This window comes from Stereum hirsutum (assembly GCF_000264905.1).
Source record: "Stereum hirsutum FP-91666 SS1 unplaced genomic scaffold STEHIscaffold_2, whole genome shotgun sequence".
NCBI lineage: Eukaryota > Fungi > Basidiomycota > Agaricomycetes > Russulales > Stereaceae > Stereum > Stereum hirsutum.
Genome location: NW_006763132.1, coordinates 907,503 through 922,674, shown reverse-complemented (window position 1 = coordinate 922,674; position 15,172 = coordinate 907,503). Strand labels below are relative to the sequence as shown.

Sequence of the window (15,172 nt, the reverse complement as noted above, 5' to 3'; positions counted from 1 at the left end):
GGTTTCTACTTCAACTTGATCGCGATAGTTTCGATGAGAGGTTTGGAGGAGAGAGGAGGAACGGGGACGAGCGCTAGGAGAGTGCTGCTATATACGAAACGGCTCCACGGCCTCAGGTTAGCAAGAAAGTCCGGACAATCACGATGGGTATCGGAGCTGAGATAGAGTCGATAGAGTTTCCAGTGTCTGCAATGGCCCAAGTGACTTCAAAAAAGTCGTGAAGCGGCCATGTCAAAGTCGGAAGCGGGAATGTCTGACCGCGAACTTACCGCGAACGGTTTCACAAATATCGCTTCGGTTGAAGGAGCCACGTCGACGTGAGAGTCGACACGTATACGGAATCGGCTCCATACACAGCACTGACTCCGTGTATCTGGATGTTCAGCCACCTTACTTTACCTGGTATCACAGATCAGTGGCTGGAGCGATGACGCCCTTCCTGACACTGACGCCACCAAACAGGTCGTCGAGAATATACGAGCTACCGACACCAAACTCGTCGTCGACAGCGCCGCATTATACTTTACTGCACCTATCGTCGAAGAAAATATCCCAAAGGTGGTCCTCCCTCCGATTCCGACTCCGTTGTTTCCCAGTCTTAGGAAGGCGAGGGTGTTTGCCTTCCAGACTGATATAGCGGTGAGTGGCTTGAGCTCTGTAACCACATTTCGACTCACACCAGATGATGAACGACTCCTGAACCGATATTTGTATGGGCTATGATTGATTGGGTATATATACCCCAGAACGGTCAGGAGAGGACCGTTTGAGCCATAAGTTCGTGGATATGGCAGCGGAGTGTGGGTAGAAGGTCGTGCATGGCTATCGGATTTCTGGTGAGCTTATCCCTCTAGATACACTTTTCCCGAGCAACAAGCCAGAATAGGCTGCCAGCTTCCAGCAGAAACATGGACAGCTGCTAAAATGACGATATCGTCGTCGTTGATCAACTGCCCGGTTTCTGAGAACAGAGAATAGCTCTTGGTCGCGACGAGAAACATCAGCACAGGTCTCAGCTATAACTGTTGTACTATTCTCGGCGCCAAACAGAGAAACTGCGCGCACCTTTAGGTAGTCTCGCACGGTATTACCGAGCTGTTTAACAAACTGCCGGAGTGGAATGGTATTTTTGCGCAATTTCTGGTCTCTCGTACTGATCTGTCGTTGCCACGCATCGGCATGAAGCTGTAAGGACGAAGAAACGCGGTTAGCTCTGGCAAAACAAGGTTGATCCAGAATATGAACTCGCCCATATACGCAATTGAATATTCGCCTTTCCACCTAATTCCACTGTCTCGTTCCACCGTCGAAGGTGCGCACCCTGCCCGTTACAGGCTTCCTCGACAGTCAGACCGAAGCCTTTTCCGTTGAGATGATCGAGAAAAATGGGATTCTGTAACTTGGCTCCCGTCACATAACGGCCGCAATTACTGTCGGTGGTCGGTTGCCAATAGCGTTGAGGGATTATCGAGATGGAGGGATCGTGACGGAAATCGAGACAGATGGGCATGTGGGCATATCCGAGGACGCTGGGTGGGAGGAAGAAACAACTTCGGGAGCCTTCGTAACAGACGTGAAGACTATCGAATGGAACATGGAGGATAGCTTCAAAAATCCTGCGAGCGGCATGTCGCCCGAAAGAGCAAGAGATCACGCCATAGTCCAGAAGAGTAGCGTTCATACCACCGTCCACTGTCTAGGATGCATCGTCATCAGCTAGAACTGAGGATGTGGGAGACATGCATGAACCGAGCCCACCTTCTGACAAGACATCCAATCGGCCACGACTCCTACTGTTACTATATTTTCACGGCTAGCGTGGTATTTCGAGACAGAGGTCATCATGGAAAGTAATCGGGTTATCGCGTACTAAGTGTCGAAGGGGCCCTGAGATGCTTGCAGAGTTGGCATTCCTCTTCCGAGTATTTAAGCGGCAGAGAGATGGATAGGCCTTGTGTCAAAGCGATGATGAGGGTAGATTGTTAGTTAGGTAGATGCATTTTAAAAAAATACATGGAGGAAACTGACCACCGATCCGACTGACGAGAGAGAATGGCCAGTAGGGCATTATGCAGGAGACTGTCTTGGATAAATTTATGAGAAACAAGTCGGAGCTTCGGCATCTGTCAATCAATGGTTACGAATCAGATATCGTAGCTCTCACTTCCGAGAAGGAAAGGAGCTGGGCCACACGGGACTGTCATCTTGACTTACCACCAACAAGCCCAAGTTCACGACTAATATACCCGAACTCCTGAAGACACATCCGAGAACATCGGAATATGTTGTCGCAAACATGGATCAAACGTACGACCAAGATCTCCGGAAGAATGTTGTTGTTGATCAAGATAATCTCACGAGCGGCATGTGCGCATCCCGATGAACGAATGAGCCTATGCGCCTCGTATGCTGCCGACCCAGATAATAGCCGTCCGAGATTTGGGTACATTTCTGTGGGTTGAGTGCCACGTTCCTGATGTCGGATTGACCCAACGTACTGAACTAGATGCTGGGACAGACGTAAGAGATTTCAGCAGTAGTTGCTGACAAGTCTAGGGGTTGCAGCGTCTCGTTGCGTAGCGTTTGCTTCAGGATTGTTACTTGGCTTGCCGTAACCTACCGATACCCAGATCAACATCCGATGCAATTGTAGTTCATTGATGGCACTGAAAATAAATGGGGGCAATGTTCAATGAGCGCATATTTCTTCGTCCAGAAAGTACTTGCCGACTCCAATGTATCAGGCAGTGAGAGCATCTGGACCCAGCGCGGTTGTTCGGATGTCAACAACATCGTAGGTTTTTGTCCTTTTAGAAGGCAGCGTTTTCTCTAGCACGGCGAGGGACACGTTACTACGCGGTCCACGGCATTTTGAAAGTAGCGGTACTGTACTCACTAGCGTCAATGTCGACGTCGTCGGCTTCTAAGAAACGAGCGAGATATTTGAAACACGGCACATTGAGTTACCGTAGGCAAACGCTGTGTCGACGAATAGTGTCAGATCGGCTGCTAGAATGTTCCGAGCATTGCAAGATCAACATATGTATGTCTGACGGCTTTAATCCACTGTCTCCGACAGACAACGCGTCGCTTCGGGTCCCGGGAATGATGAGCAACCGTCGGCACGGTAGCCAAACCGTAGCGCGAAGATCCTTGAAGACTGGAGCTCAGAGTATTCTATACAGCCCCCGGAAGAGTCTGATCTGATGTATCAGTCACTGTGAATAGATAGAATATACGACGGGGACTCAGAAAGAGAGGGCTCTTACCACATCAACTTGGCTGATCCGAGTTCGGTGGATTCCTTGACAATTCCTTGAATAAGTAGTACTCGTTTGGGATCCATCAGTTATTACTAGCACTACCAAAGTACTATAATGACGGCACGATTCGGATGCCGCCCTGGAAAAGGCCTGTCAGAGCTGATACTTCTTGGCTAGATGGAGAGGTATCACTGTGTGACCGAAGGGGGGTGGATTTCAATATCACGAGCGGTGAAATTCATCGTTCGCTGAATTTGCAGCGAAACTTGTTTCGCTTCCCATAGAGCTTCAAGAGGATGGGAGTGAAATCCACGAGCTGTTACGCGAAGATTGTTTTTGGGGGATGTTGTGGCGTGTGGCAGCGGTGTGGAGTTATGATGTCATTGGCGGCTATGAGCTTCGTTCGTGATGCAAAGTCAGTTCAAAGTAGCTCTTTGCTCTGTACCACCACCTCACCGGCTAGTCAAGGCTATGTCCATGTCGTCGTCGTCGTCGTCGTCGTCGTCGTCGATGTCGGTGTCGTCGTCGATGTCGCGGCCCCCCTCGAAAAGTTCACACATTCTACTACATAAGTATCCACTCACACTAGGATGACAAGTTACACCACCATCACGAAGAGCGTCAATATCAGCGAGCCCATAACACTCTGATTGAGCAGACTGGAAACAGTGAGAATATTCGTAGGCACAAAGGTGTGTCTCTTTCTGTCTTTTGCTTCTCCATAGTCTTTGCTAACAAGACATCCTTCGGCTTGCCGTTGTAGCACAGGGTAGACATTTTGAGTTTTTCTAATGACTGGCCCTCGCTCTATTTCTCGCTGCCGCCTATTCATCTCACCCTCCTTTGCAACAGGAGCATTCGGTCTCCCAGCTGTGCTACACCTCCGTGTACGTTACCGTCACCAGAATATCCGGCCTCGCTTTTATATATTTAGGCACACGTTAAAGGTCACCGTCAATGTACGTGGAGAGTTCAGGCTTCACACGGGTCACGAGCGGCATACTTTAGGCAATATGTATATTAGCAGTAGGATAATTGTACTCAATTAACATTCTCATGGTGTCCAAATGATCGAGAGCAGCAAATGGAGGTGGTTCAGTGGTAGTGCTCGCAAATCACCATTACATTGATAGCGAAACACATCGTGAAACGTTTCTAAATGGTAGTGAATTTTCGCTCCACCGTTTTGCTCGGATGCTGGTGAAATTGTTGTCCATGCAGCGAAATCCACGGTGTTTCTTGATGGACTTGACCTATTCTGCACTCAAAATGTGTCGTGAAAACCATGCTCCAAGAGGGGCTCAGTGTATGGTGGCGGTAGCCACTTCATGTCACACCGTATTCAATTTGTTCTTGACCTGAAAATAGGATTTCTGGACTCAGGGACCCTCATTCCAGAGTAAATCCGCCATTTCGAAGTCAGGGGATTTTCCTAACCCTAACCCTAACCAACCGGCCAAATTTCTGGTGAAGACCCACACCAGGAACCCTAAGTACTGTAGTTTTTCGACCGTAGGTTCGTGAGAAGATTATGTCAGACGTGACCTTTGCCAGACCAAGGTTCGTCTGGGTGGGCCACGCGTGACGAACCAATGAAGTTGTTCGCGGAATGACCCAAAATTTGATTTTTGGGCGATTTTTGGCGCAAATCGGTCACGATTTGCTGTTCGTGGGCCCGCGCATATGCGTGACCATCGGGGCAACTATGTTCGCCGGCGCACCCTGCGTGATGCGTGACGAACATACGGTCGAAAAACTACAGTACCCGAGATACATTGACTAAAAAAAATGCATGATGTGTATATACCTTGGAACATCATGCAGTCCGTTTGTATATTTGCTTGTACAGTCTTCAAACAGACGTTGCAGAAGACTGCCAGGCTACAGTGGCGGAGTGGCGGGGTGGCGGACGACCACACGTGTGACAAATCATGCCCAGTATGGTAATGTCACACGCACGTGGTGTGACAAACGGCCAAATTTCTCTGACGAAAACCCCCCCGGAGAATTTTTAAAAAGTGCACCGACCATCCTCTAGATACCCTCCCTGGGGTCCTATATATGAAACAACAAGCCGCCAAACCCCCGAATCCGTGTTCCATTAAGCAAAGGGTCCCGCGGCACAAGGCTTGCCATGAAGTGGCTACCGCCACCATACTTGAAGCTTGAACAAGTTTCGACCCAAACATTCCTTCGGGCCGTAAATGTCGGCCCGGCCATAACTGGACTTCGAACTCCGCGTCACCTCGAAGGCTCAGACGTCGACGAGCACGAGGCTGTGTCGGAACTCCTTTGCACCAAGAATGGCCTGAAATTTCGTTCAACATGCGTGGGGCTCCACCACGGACCCATTCAGGTTCAATCGTGCCGAACACGCACGAATAGGAGCAATTGCGGGTCTGCGACATCTTGCGCCTGAGTTCAAAAGAGTCAGACAACCCTTCTTGCTGCCCGACGAGGTATCTCACTCTTTAACCATCTCTCAAGCTGCGCCCCACTTCGATTCCATGGACGACGCTCAGTCGTGTATCGATCACAGGCATAAGATTATGTGAGTACTTCAAGTTCAACATACTAGCGCTACTAGTCTGCGGGACCGAAGGCTCGTATTACTCGAGTGCAAAAATAATATTATTGACGACAATCACTACAGGGAAGAGCTTTTGAGCGGTATGATGAAGCTGATGCAGGAGCAGAACGACGTGATGAAGCACTTTCTGTCGGACAAGAGCGACACCCTGGAGAGATGTATGTAAATGCCTACTATGTTATGCGGCCCGCAAGTTCTATCGCCACTTACCATAGCTGCTTGCTCATTTATGTGACCTCCTAGCATTAGTATCTCATGAGATTCGCCAGGTCTTAGACATCCTGAACAAGATGAATGAGAGGCAGGCAGCTGCGGCAGCCTGCGGGTAAGCATCATCAGTCTGGATTCCGGATGATGCGCGCCTCGATATGACCAGCCTGCATCTCACAGAAGCGCTCTCGAGGTAGCCGCTGCCTGAGGTTCCGGCGACATGTGCCAGTGACTGGACAGCACTCCTACGATCGCATCTTGTCAATAGACAGCCCGTCATTGATCGGTGGATGGGAAGTCTAGATACGCTACTCATCTTCATAAGTCGTCTGTTGACAGACTTTGGCGCTCAGAACTCCAGTCTGAATTTATATTGAACATAGGTTGCATTGTTCTCTGCCATAGTCACTCCATTTTTCGTCTAATGCTTGACGAGTCTCTCACCAGACCCAGGAGACGGGACCAACGAATTGCTAGGCAATCTGACGGATATCGTCATTGCTCTCAGTGGAACAAACGTGACCCATCTGAGTCTCTCTTCACCGGCTCCTTTCGTCCCTGATGCAAATGCAGTCAGGGTGAATCTCTACTGGTCCATCTCGCTTGTCCTCAGTGTGAGCAACATTATACTATTTTAGTGATTCGAACTCGTGAGGCTAAATTCCTTGTCCTAGATCTCCGTTGCATCGCTCGGTGTCACGAGCCGAGTCTATATTGCTATGCTCAGTCTCTCTCGTCATCGACGGCCTCATAAAGAGCTGGGAGAGCTTCATCGACGTTGGGTCAAAGCTAACCAACTCCTCGGGCTCACCATCGAAACACTCCCTCAGTTACTTATTGCGCCTGTTGCGCTTCTTGTCATCGGAATCGTTGACACTCTGTTCTCTAATGCGATTCCAATATACGGCTCCACCGTACCGATCTCTATTGCGGGCATTATCTCGTGCTGTTGTATGGCTGCTGTGGTGATCTATACGGTGTGGGCTGTTATACATGGGTGCCTATATCTGGACGTTTCCCCTTTCCAGTCCTCACTCTCACAAGCCAGTGCAATGCATCTCTTACCTTTGGTGGATAAAGCCCGACCGCCCTTCTGATTTGAAGCTGCATCGTTTGCGACAGTGTGGAGCACTTGTTTCATACGCATCCGAAGGGGACATATTGGCAGTGACTCTGAATCCACATTGCCCTCATTTGCTTCGAGCTCTCAACCAGCCGAGTCCTTGGCGAAGCCTTCTCTCCTCCTTCCTCGAGCAGATGTAGATGTCATCGAATATTGGGAGGAACAGCAGACACTTGCTGACTTCGAGAAGCAAACGGCCGTTCTCAGGGGTCAAGAGTGTGTTGCTTTTCACATGACGCTTCGTCGAACGCACGACGACTATATTACTGTCGACCAGGCAGCATCCGCCCTGGCGGCTCAAATTAAACAACGTTGTGTGAACTCACATCCACAAGGGCCTACCCCCGACGAAATGCGATCACTTATAGTCTTGCTGTCCTCAGAGGCATCTATTCGTAGTAATATTACTGCAGCCAATGTCTTGTGCATCTTTGATAGCTATCCCCGTGAGTGTTTCCATAAATTGCCTACATACATCACCTCCCAACCTACTTATTCCTTGAGTTGTGATGTCACATGTACGGGTAACTGATATTCGTAAACGAGTAGGTCATAACGTTATTCATCTGTCCTCTCTCTTGGAGCAAGCTGCCGAATGGGTGTCTCGACTAACTGCGGGGACCACCCATTCCTCAGTCTTGTGGACGAACCATTGTGTACGGCGATGATGCATATTCTAAGCGAAAGTCTCCGCAGCTGGAACGACTGTTCCACTAGGGCTTGGCTATCTTTGGATAGTTCTCCGGTTACGGGACTTCTACTCATAAATTATAACTACGACTACGTCAGGTACCCATTCTGCTCGTTGGCCCAACTAGCTTCCCTCCGCCGAAGTACCGTCCATTTTGCCTCACGAATACTCGGATCTGTGCTGCCTAACCTGTGCGGACAAGTGACAGACCTCTATCATATGCTCGAGCAGGTCAATCTTCCAAAGGAGTGGGAAGATGCCGTCGATAATCTTATGGTTTCTGAGACCATGTAGCATTCCTCCGTTTGGAAGGGCCCCAAGTCCCAGTCCGTCGTCGCGACGGTGCTGTCTCTCGGGTTCGATTGTGGTATAAAGGATTCCCAAAGCTATCTAGCTCTCTCCTCGGTTGTGCGGTGGCTCATCCGCTCAGAGGTTGGAATCCTCCCTCACTAGTTGCCCTATTGCGGTACGGCCAATTCTTAGCAAACTCGAGAACAACCCCGAGAGTGCTTCGCTTTTTGGTCGATTATGGCTCGAGTTCGTCTTGAGCGAGATGATATTGGCATTTGATGGAGCATTGAGTCCCACGGCGTCCTGGAACGAGTTCTTAGATGTGTTCGTTCACCTAGTCGAGTCCCTTGGGAATGATGCAGATATCAGTCCCTCTATCATAAAAGATTTCTCAGAGCGTTGTATAATTAGATTCGACTGAGTACCAGAAGCCTGCTCCTGCACTGTGCTGTGTCGTTCAAATCAGACATTGTGCGCTCTTTGCGCATCCTTTGTCGACGCGCACCCTCTGTCCGCCTAGATGCTCACACTTGGAAAGGGCTAATCATAAAGCTTGACGGTCGGCGCGACGTGCAGCCTGAGCAAGAGACTGAGACATTGGATATGCAGAGCCGGTTTCAGGGGACGATCAAGCGCCATCAGTCACAGACTCGACGCATTGTGCTCGGAGCTTTCAGGAAGATCTCACCAGGTTATCTTTGTATGTTTTGTTCATTACATATCTATCCGCATTGATCACCGACACTCACAGTTTTTCTCCTGATTTCACTTCCCACAGACTTGCAAGAGGACTCTTTTCCTTCTACGACGTTTACCGAGCTTCCTTGGACCTGGTTGGAGGCTTCTCCTTTCGATAGAGGGATATAATCTCCGGATATTTCTTCGTGAATGCCAGCCGTTGGTGGGTTTCCTGTGTGTCTTTTTCTACGAGAGCGGCTCGGTGTCATCAATGCGTCTGGAAAAGGCCCTGTAATTCTATCTATCTTCTTCGTGCGGCGGTACTCATACTAATGAACGTCCCCCTCTTCTTTGCGTAGTTGTTACTCTGGTTTCATTTGGATCCTTCAAGATTCGATCTCTATACCTTCGATCCCGCTGTTTGGTATGATCATAATCGAGTTCTCCTTCTTTCCTTCTCAGATGTTTCCATACATTGTATACAACAGTGATCGATTATCATCACTATAAAGGTCTGTAAAGGAGACTAACATTGTATGTTGCAGCTCCTGGAAGTGCACTGGCAACGCGCTGGTAGGAGATGAAACTGCCTGCTGCCCTGCCACACAGAGTATGACTCGTCCGCCCTCTGGCCTTTCTGGTTGCCTTATGCTCATGTTTGGCGCGGACAAGAGAAGGCAGCGTTGCATAGACGTCGAGCTTCAGCTGTATGAAATGAGAGAATTCGGATGAAATTGAAAGCCATGGTAGATCGACAAATGATTATCGTGGTATAGGGAGCAAGCCAACGGGTCCCCTAGGAATCTGAGAGACCTCTGAATGGTAATACATACGGATCCATGCTGTGAACACTGGAGTCATTGTCGCCACTCATCATCACAAGCACTGCCTGGTAAAAATGATAAGTTGCATATGGGCGAGTCCGCCGCAAGGTCGCACGACCCGACGATGCCGATGTCAGAAATAGAGCGGGAAAACGACGTCGACATGAGGTCGTCTCGACGGCCTCACGATAAGCAGCAAGCGGTAGGTATATTTATACGGCATGTAGTACACGGGCTGCAGGCTGGCAGCGGTACAATCGAATAGCGGGATGATTCCAAAATTACTTAACTACGATATCGCCATAGGGCCGATGCTGTAGAAGAGGCGAGTCGGCGCTATGTCGGAAGGTGTGGTGAAATGGCCGGTGGTGTTGGCAACCTACCATTGACAGCCCGTGAGCATATGTCGTGGGAGACGATCCATGACCATGAGTGACAGTTGATTATTCCCTTGGGTGGTGTATATGATGGGAACGGATGCTGTTCGACGGTGTGGCACCGGTGTTCTATGAAGACAGTGAACATTGAATGTACTTGGTTTATGGATAGTAAGTGTGGATATGCATTATATGCGCGTCGACGTTCGTACAATGATCATTAACAACCGACGAACGAACGCAAAATCACGAACGAAGATACGTGGCAGTAAACGCCATGGCCGACGCCCAGAACGTCGCTAAAGACGAGCGCTGTTAGCGACATGATGATGCGATGCACCGAGCATCGAGTCGTGCGTCCGGCGATGATGGATGATGAGATGCAGTGATGGCGTCGACATCGTCACTCGGAGGACAGCTTCGTCTGGGTTCTGGGCACGATCTCCCCATATTTTCGTGAGTTATATGCGTACTACCGGGTAGTCTGCATCGCGGACGACAGTAGGAAATGACTGGAAGTCGCGATGGAAGCTATGTAGGGCGCGTAGCAGCACAGACCAGGCAACCGAAAGACTTGTGGCGAGCCGTGAGCGCGACGGCGCTCCGGCCTACTCCGGCCGCCCGGAAGAAACAGGGAAGACACGGAGAGCTGGAGTTGCGAATGCGGTCGAGGGAGGGAACAGAAGAGAAGGGTTACGAGAAGACGTGGGAGGTATGGGTGACTGTGGCGTTGGGGGTGCGTTTTCAGCGTGCTCTAAGAAGTGAGCATGACGAACGGTTTAGGAATATGGTAGGGGGTTTTAAACCACTTGCTTGAGGCGTTTGGGGACATGGTCCGAGCTTTCCATGTGCAGCTTGCGGGAGCGGTAGCGCTCAGGATTTTGTGGTGACTCGCGAGGGAAATTCATGCATAGTTTGTGCGACTTCGATTTCGTTCCTGCTGGGACATATGCGTCCATGTTGGCCGGCTCGGGTAGTAGAGAACGGTTAAATATCGCAGACTCAGAACGATATCAGAAACAGAGACGGAGGCACGATCCGAGCTCCGAAGGGACGCAAAGGGCGCAAACGCCGCGGGAAGTTAGTCCATAAAAGCAGCATTAGCTATGAACAGAACAAGCAAGCGCGTCCCGTACGGTCGCGGCATCCACAGTCTAGAAAAAGCAAGTCGATGCACGTCCGTGCTGGCTGGTCCAGACGATGACGAAGGCGGCACAAGGTGGGGTGTAAAATGTCAGCTGCAGTATCATGCGATGGAGTATTCGTGGGCCTCGGACGAGTAGTTGAGGCGCAGTCGATGTGAACGATAGTTCTCGTAGATCCGAGTTTGTACAAGTGTATAACTGTGTGGCACGTCCTTGAGGCCTCAGAGGAAGATATAACACTGTAACGAGATGCTGGTTTATGACGGTCCTTCGAACTATATTGGAAATATGAGAAGCGCTAGAGACCATAGCATCGGTCGGAGCGCAACCAGGATCAGGACGGCGTAGATGAGTGGCGGTCGCGAACGAGATGAAACGTGTTACTGAACGCAGGTGTGGCGCGGGGTGCGCCCGAACGAAAAATAAAATGCACGACTCAAGTGGAATCGGAACAAGCAGAGGCAAAGAGAGGCTAGAGTCACACCGACGTTACACTGAGTCAGAGCAGCAGTTGGGCCGGCGAAAAGAGCGCTGCGGAGAACTACAGCTGTACTGCACCGGCGGGTAATGTTATTTAAATGATATAAGAATAAAAAACAGAGTGCAACGCAAGAGATATTGCCAGAAAAATCAAGAGATTATAGAGAGTGATGGATTGAGAGCGACAGCGGTGGACATCGGTCGGGCCATCGAGGAGTGTTTCAGGGAGGAGCTGTGGCGGACAATGGAGCGCGGAAAGGGAGACACAGCGATTGGAACTCCGCTTGGGCGACGCTGGGGCTTTACAGCATTCCGTCCGGCTGCCTTTGCCGCCTCGTTCCAGCTCCCACCACTCGACCCCCTCCTCGTCGTCTGCGGCAGCGACAAGCCCACCTTCCCGTTGTCCCCAACAGCGACAAAGAGCAGCTACCAACCGCCGTCGTCGCCCTCCTCGTAGCAGCCGCCTCTCGCGGCCGTCTCGTTCGACGACTCGGACTCTCGACACCCTCATCTACCCCCCTCTCTCCTGCGGCCCCCCTCCTCCACCATGGACGATCGCATGCAGAGCGCATACAACATGCTCCCCCCAAATTTTGCTCCTCCGGGCCTTCACCCTCAGCAGTCCCAGCAGCAGCAGCAGCAACCGCAGATGGACGGACAAGCTTCCGTTGGCGGTCTCACGAACCCAGAGCACAGCAGGATGTGGACGCAGATGCATCAGCACTACATGAAGAACAACATGGGAAATGACCAGATGAACAATGTACCCGTCAACCAGGTGAGTGCTAGTTCGCGTTCTAGTTATCCTTAAATTCCTGCGCTTGCCATGCATGATCTCTCGTCTCATCTAACTCGGGCAAATGCTCTCTTCCGACTCCTTCAAATCACCTTTTCTTCTTCGTTTAATATTTCCCGTTCTCAAATTACAAACGCCACTGTTTCTGCTGTGTAACCCTTCGTCACCTCTGCCCACTTGATCCACACATGCTTAGTCATCAGCGGCGCCTTCTTTCGCTCTCACCGTCCCTTACCATCATTCCTTGTCTGACCGAGCAATCCCTCGCAGGTTACTGACATGCTTCGGGCCCAGCAAATGGCGCGTCAGCAAATGGGCCAATCTCAACCCAACGGCCAGCAACAGTTTCCTCCCCTCAACGGTGGCCTGCAGCCTACACATCAGGGATTCGATCCGTCGCATACTCAACAGGCGCCCCAGAATTTCGCTGGGGGCAGTACGCCGCTCAACAGCATGCAGCGTATACAGGCAGCGTTTCAAGCCACTCGGAACCAGCCCGCCCCGAATGCGAACAACTACATGCAGGCGCTTAACGGAGCTAACCCTTCTGTCATGTCTCGCCAGCTCGAGCTGATGGGCCTCGCTCATAACCAGCAACCACAAAACGGTCTAACCAATAATCCCGCGCAACGGACGAACCAGCAGTCTCTCCATCCTCCCCCGCACAATATGGGCGGTCAGCCTATCGCCTCATCATCGGCCGGGTTTCCTTCCTCCCAGGCGCCTCGTATGTCCCCTATCCCTCCAAACGCTCAGGTTGGTCCGTCAGCAATGCTCCCAAAGCAGCAGATGGGCATCCCCGGAGTGGACACGTCGGGCCCGGCGACTGCAAGGCAACTGCTTACGACCTACCAGACCCTAAAGGGTAATTTGCAGACCGAGGAGCAGAAGAGGATAGCGATCGAGAATTCTAACCAGTCGGAGGCTATAAAGCACCAGCAGAAGACAGCATCGATTCAACGAATGGAAGGGCTCAAACGGCACCTCCAACTAGTCACCAACAGGCTGACCCAGATGAAGAAGGAGCAAGGTGCCATGGCTAGGTGCGTAATCTCGCGGTGTATAGTTGTTTGTTCCGACTAACCTCTCAATTACCAGCAATGTGGTCCCGCCGCCTAAGCTCTTAGCGAATGGGCGTACCAATCCTGCTTTCCTGGCGTATGTGGGACAACGACCGGATTTGTTCACGAAACCTGGTCAACCTAGCCCCTCCCTTCGCAATCAATCTATCCCGGCGCAGGATGCCGCCCCTCAGCGGCAAATACCCACGCCCAACCAGTCGATGTTGTCTGCGCCTCAACCTTCCCCCAATCTCATGCGCATGTCACCGCATCTACCCTCAGGGACTCCTCAGCTCCAAGCGAACGTGCAGCAGCGGCAAAACGGTGGCGCCCCTCCACAGCAACCTCAGGCTGTGCCTCAAGTCCCCGGACCCGTGTCCGAAGCCAAATTCGCCCCCCTTTGGCAGCATGTCGCCGCTGAGCATGGTCTTCAGCTCAACGAGCGCTGGATGAGCTTCGACGGTCGTCAGATAAGCCTACATAAGCTACATACCATCGTATTCACTATGGGTGGCTACAATAACGTATGTCTGTCTTTGTTTCTTGTATCGTACTTCCCGTCTCACGTGTTCGTGAAATTAGGTCACGAATAATGACCTTTGGTCCGTCGTCGGCGGTCGCCTTGGCTTTGTACAATTTCCTGGAGGCGATCATGGCCCGGATCGCTGTGGGCCTGCCGCCGCTCAGCACCTTCAACAACTCTACCAGCAATTCCTGGTCCCGTTCGACCAACGGTATATCAAGTTGTTCCTGGACCTTCGTAAGAAGACAGCTATGGCGCAGAGTCAAGCCGCTCTCGGCCAGCAGTCTCAACCTTCTCAACTTCAAACGAACGCACCGAACCAGTCGCAGCCGGGACAAGTCCAGATATATCCGTTCCAGACTAACGAGGTTATGATGAAGAATATGCTCCAAAAGGGGCATCAGCCGTTTTTGGAGTTCCTTTACAAGCTTCTCCACACCTCTGAGGCGGAACTGCGACAGCAAGGCCATCCGGAGATTTTCATCAACTGGTTCGAGCAACATCGCGATATGATCCGTCGTCAGTACCAGACTACGGAGGATTTCCGTAACGGTCTCGGTGCGAAGACTCTCCCTCCGGCCATGGGCGGTGGACCTTCCATGATGCAGCCCTCCATGAACGGACAGCGTCAGGCCCCGCCTCCTTCCATCCCCGGCCAGCAGCAGCAGCTGTCCCAGCTTCAGCTCCACCAACAGCAGCAGCAACAACAACAGCAACGGTTCAACGCCATGAACGGGAACATGCAGCAGCTCGCATCGGCCGGACAAGGCTCCTCTCAGCCAAACCCCGCGCAGCAGAATCTCCTCAACATGCAAATGGCGATGAACAACCTGAACGGACAGCAGCAATCGCAGATCATGGGTAGACAGATGGGTCCGAACGGCATGATGAACGGTGGGCAGCCGCCGATGCATCCTCAACATCTCCAGGGTCGTCCGCCACAGCAGGGCGGGCCACCGACCGCGCAACCGCGTCGACCAATACAGCGTCCCTCTCCTGATCAGCTCCAAAACGCCGACAAGGTTATCAAGGAGCTTCAGCAGCAATGGATGATATCGCAACGTCAGTGATTTAATTACCGTTACTTACGCCTACAGGATTATGCTAATATCTCTCCTTC

General features: G+C 51.3%; 5 protein-coding genes across 5 annotated transcripts in view; 4 read left to right on the top strand and 1 right to left on the bottom strand.

Moving 5' to 3' along the window:
• Window positions 1-730: 730 nt before the first annotated feature.
• Window positions 731-2,347, bottom strand: STEHIDRAFT_144352 (uncharacterized protein). Its single transcript, XM_007299660.1, has 6 exons — window positions 2,215-2,347; window positions 2,029-2,123; window positions 1,759-1,951; window positions 1,250-1,696; window positions 1,066-1,185; window positions 731-980 (listed from the first exon to the last, which is right to left on the bottom strand). The coding sequence occupies exons 3-6, from the start codon at window positions 1,843-1,845 to the stop codon at window positions 843-845; spliced, it is 792 nt and encodes a 263-aa protein (XP_007299722.1). The 5' UTR covers window positions 1,846-1,951; window positions 2,029-2,123; window positions 2,215-2,347; the 3' UTR covers window positions 731-842.
• Window positions 2,348-2,619: 272 nt separating this feature from the next.
• On the top strand, window positions 2,620-3,463 carry STEHIDRAFT_118056 (uncharacterized protein). The gene is made up of 4 exons (XM_007299659.1): window positions 2,620-2,666; window positions 2,728-2,829; window positions 2,897-3,198; window positions 3,270-3,463. The coding sequence occupies exons 3-4, from the start codon at window positions 2,905-2,907 to the stop codon at window positions 3,318-3,320; spliced, it is 345 nt and encodes a 114-aa protein (XP_007299721.1). The 5' UTR covers window positions 2,620-2,666; window positions 2,728-2,829; window positions 2,897-2,904; the 3' UTR covers window positions 3,321-3,463.
• Window positions 3,464-5,770: 2,307 nt separating this feature from the next.
• Window positions 5,771-7,160, top strand: STEHIDRAFT_152515 (uncharacterized protein; the record flags this gene model as incomplete). Its single annotated transcript, XM_007299658.1, has 5 exons — window positions 5,771-5,814; window positions 5,917-6,011; window positions 6,097-6,178; window positions 6,572-6,677; window positions 6,738-7,160. The coding sequence occupies 5 exons, from the start codon at window positions 5,771-5,773 to the stop codon at window positions 7,158-7,160; spliced, it is 750 nt and encodes a 249-aa protein (XP_007299720.1).
• A 3,395-nt stretch (window positions 7,161-10,555) lies between these two features.
• STEHIDRAFT_107546 (uncharacterized protein) lies at window positions 10,556-11,330 on the top strand (the record flags this gene model as incomplete). The annotated part of the gene is made up of 4 exons (XM_007299657.1): window positions 10,556-10,783; window positions 10,842-10,933; window positions 10,962-11,127; window positions 11,172-11,330. 4 exons carry the CDS (start codon window positions 10,556-10,558, stop codon window positions 11,328-11,330), a joined length of 645 nt encoding a protein of 214 aa, XP_007299719.1.
• A 690-nt stretch (window positions 11,331-12,020) lies between these two features.
• Window positions 12,021-15,172, top strand: part of STEHIDRAFT_165310 (uncharacterized protein) — a 5,682-nt gene continuing 2,530 nt past the window's right edge. Inside the window, exons 1-4 of the mRNA XM_007299656.1 lie at window positions 12,021-12,450; window positions 12,739-13,511; window positions 13,567-14,053; window positions 14,112-15,114. Coding sequence (XP_007299718.1) covers window positions 12,220-12,450; window positions 12,739-13,511; window positions 13,567-14,053; window positions 14,112-15,114 — 2,494 coding nt within the window. The 5' untranslated portion in view covers window positions 12,021-12,219. The remainder of the gene's footprint in view (window positions 12,451-12,738; window positions 13,512-13,566; window positions 14,054-14,111; window positions 15,115-15,172) is intronic.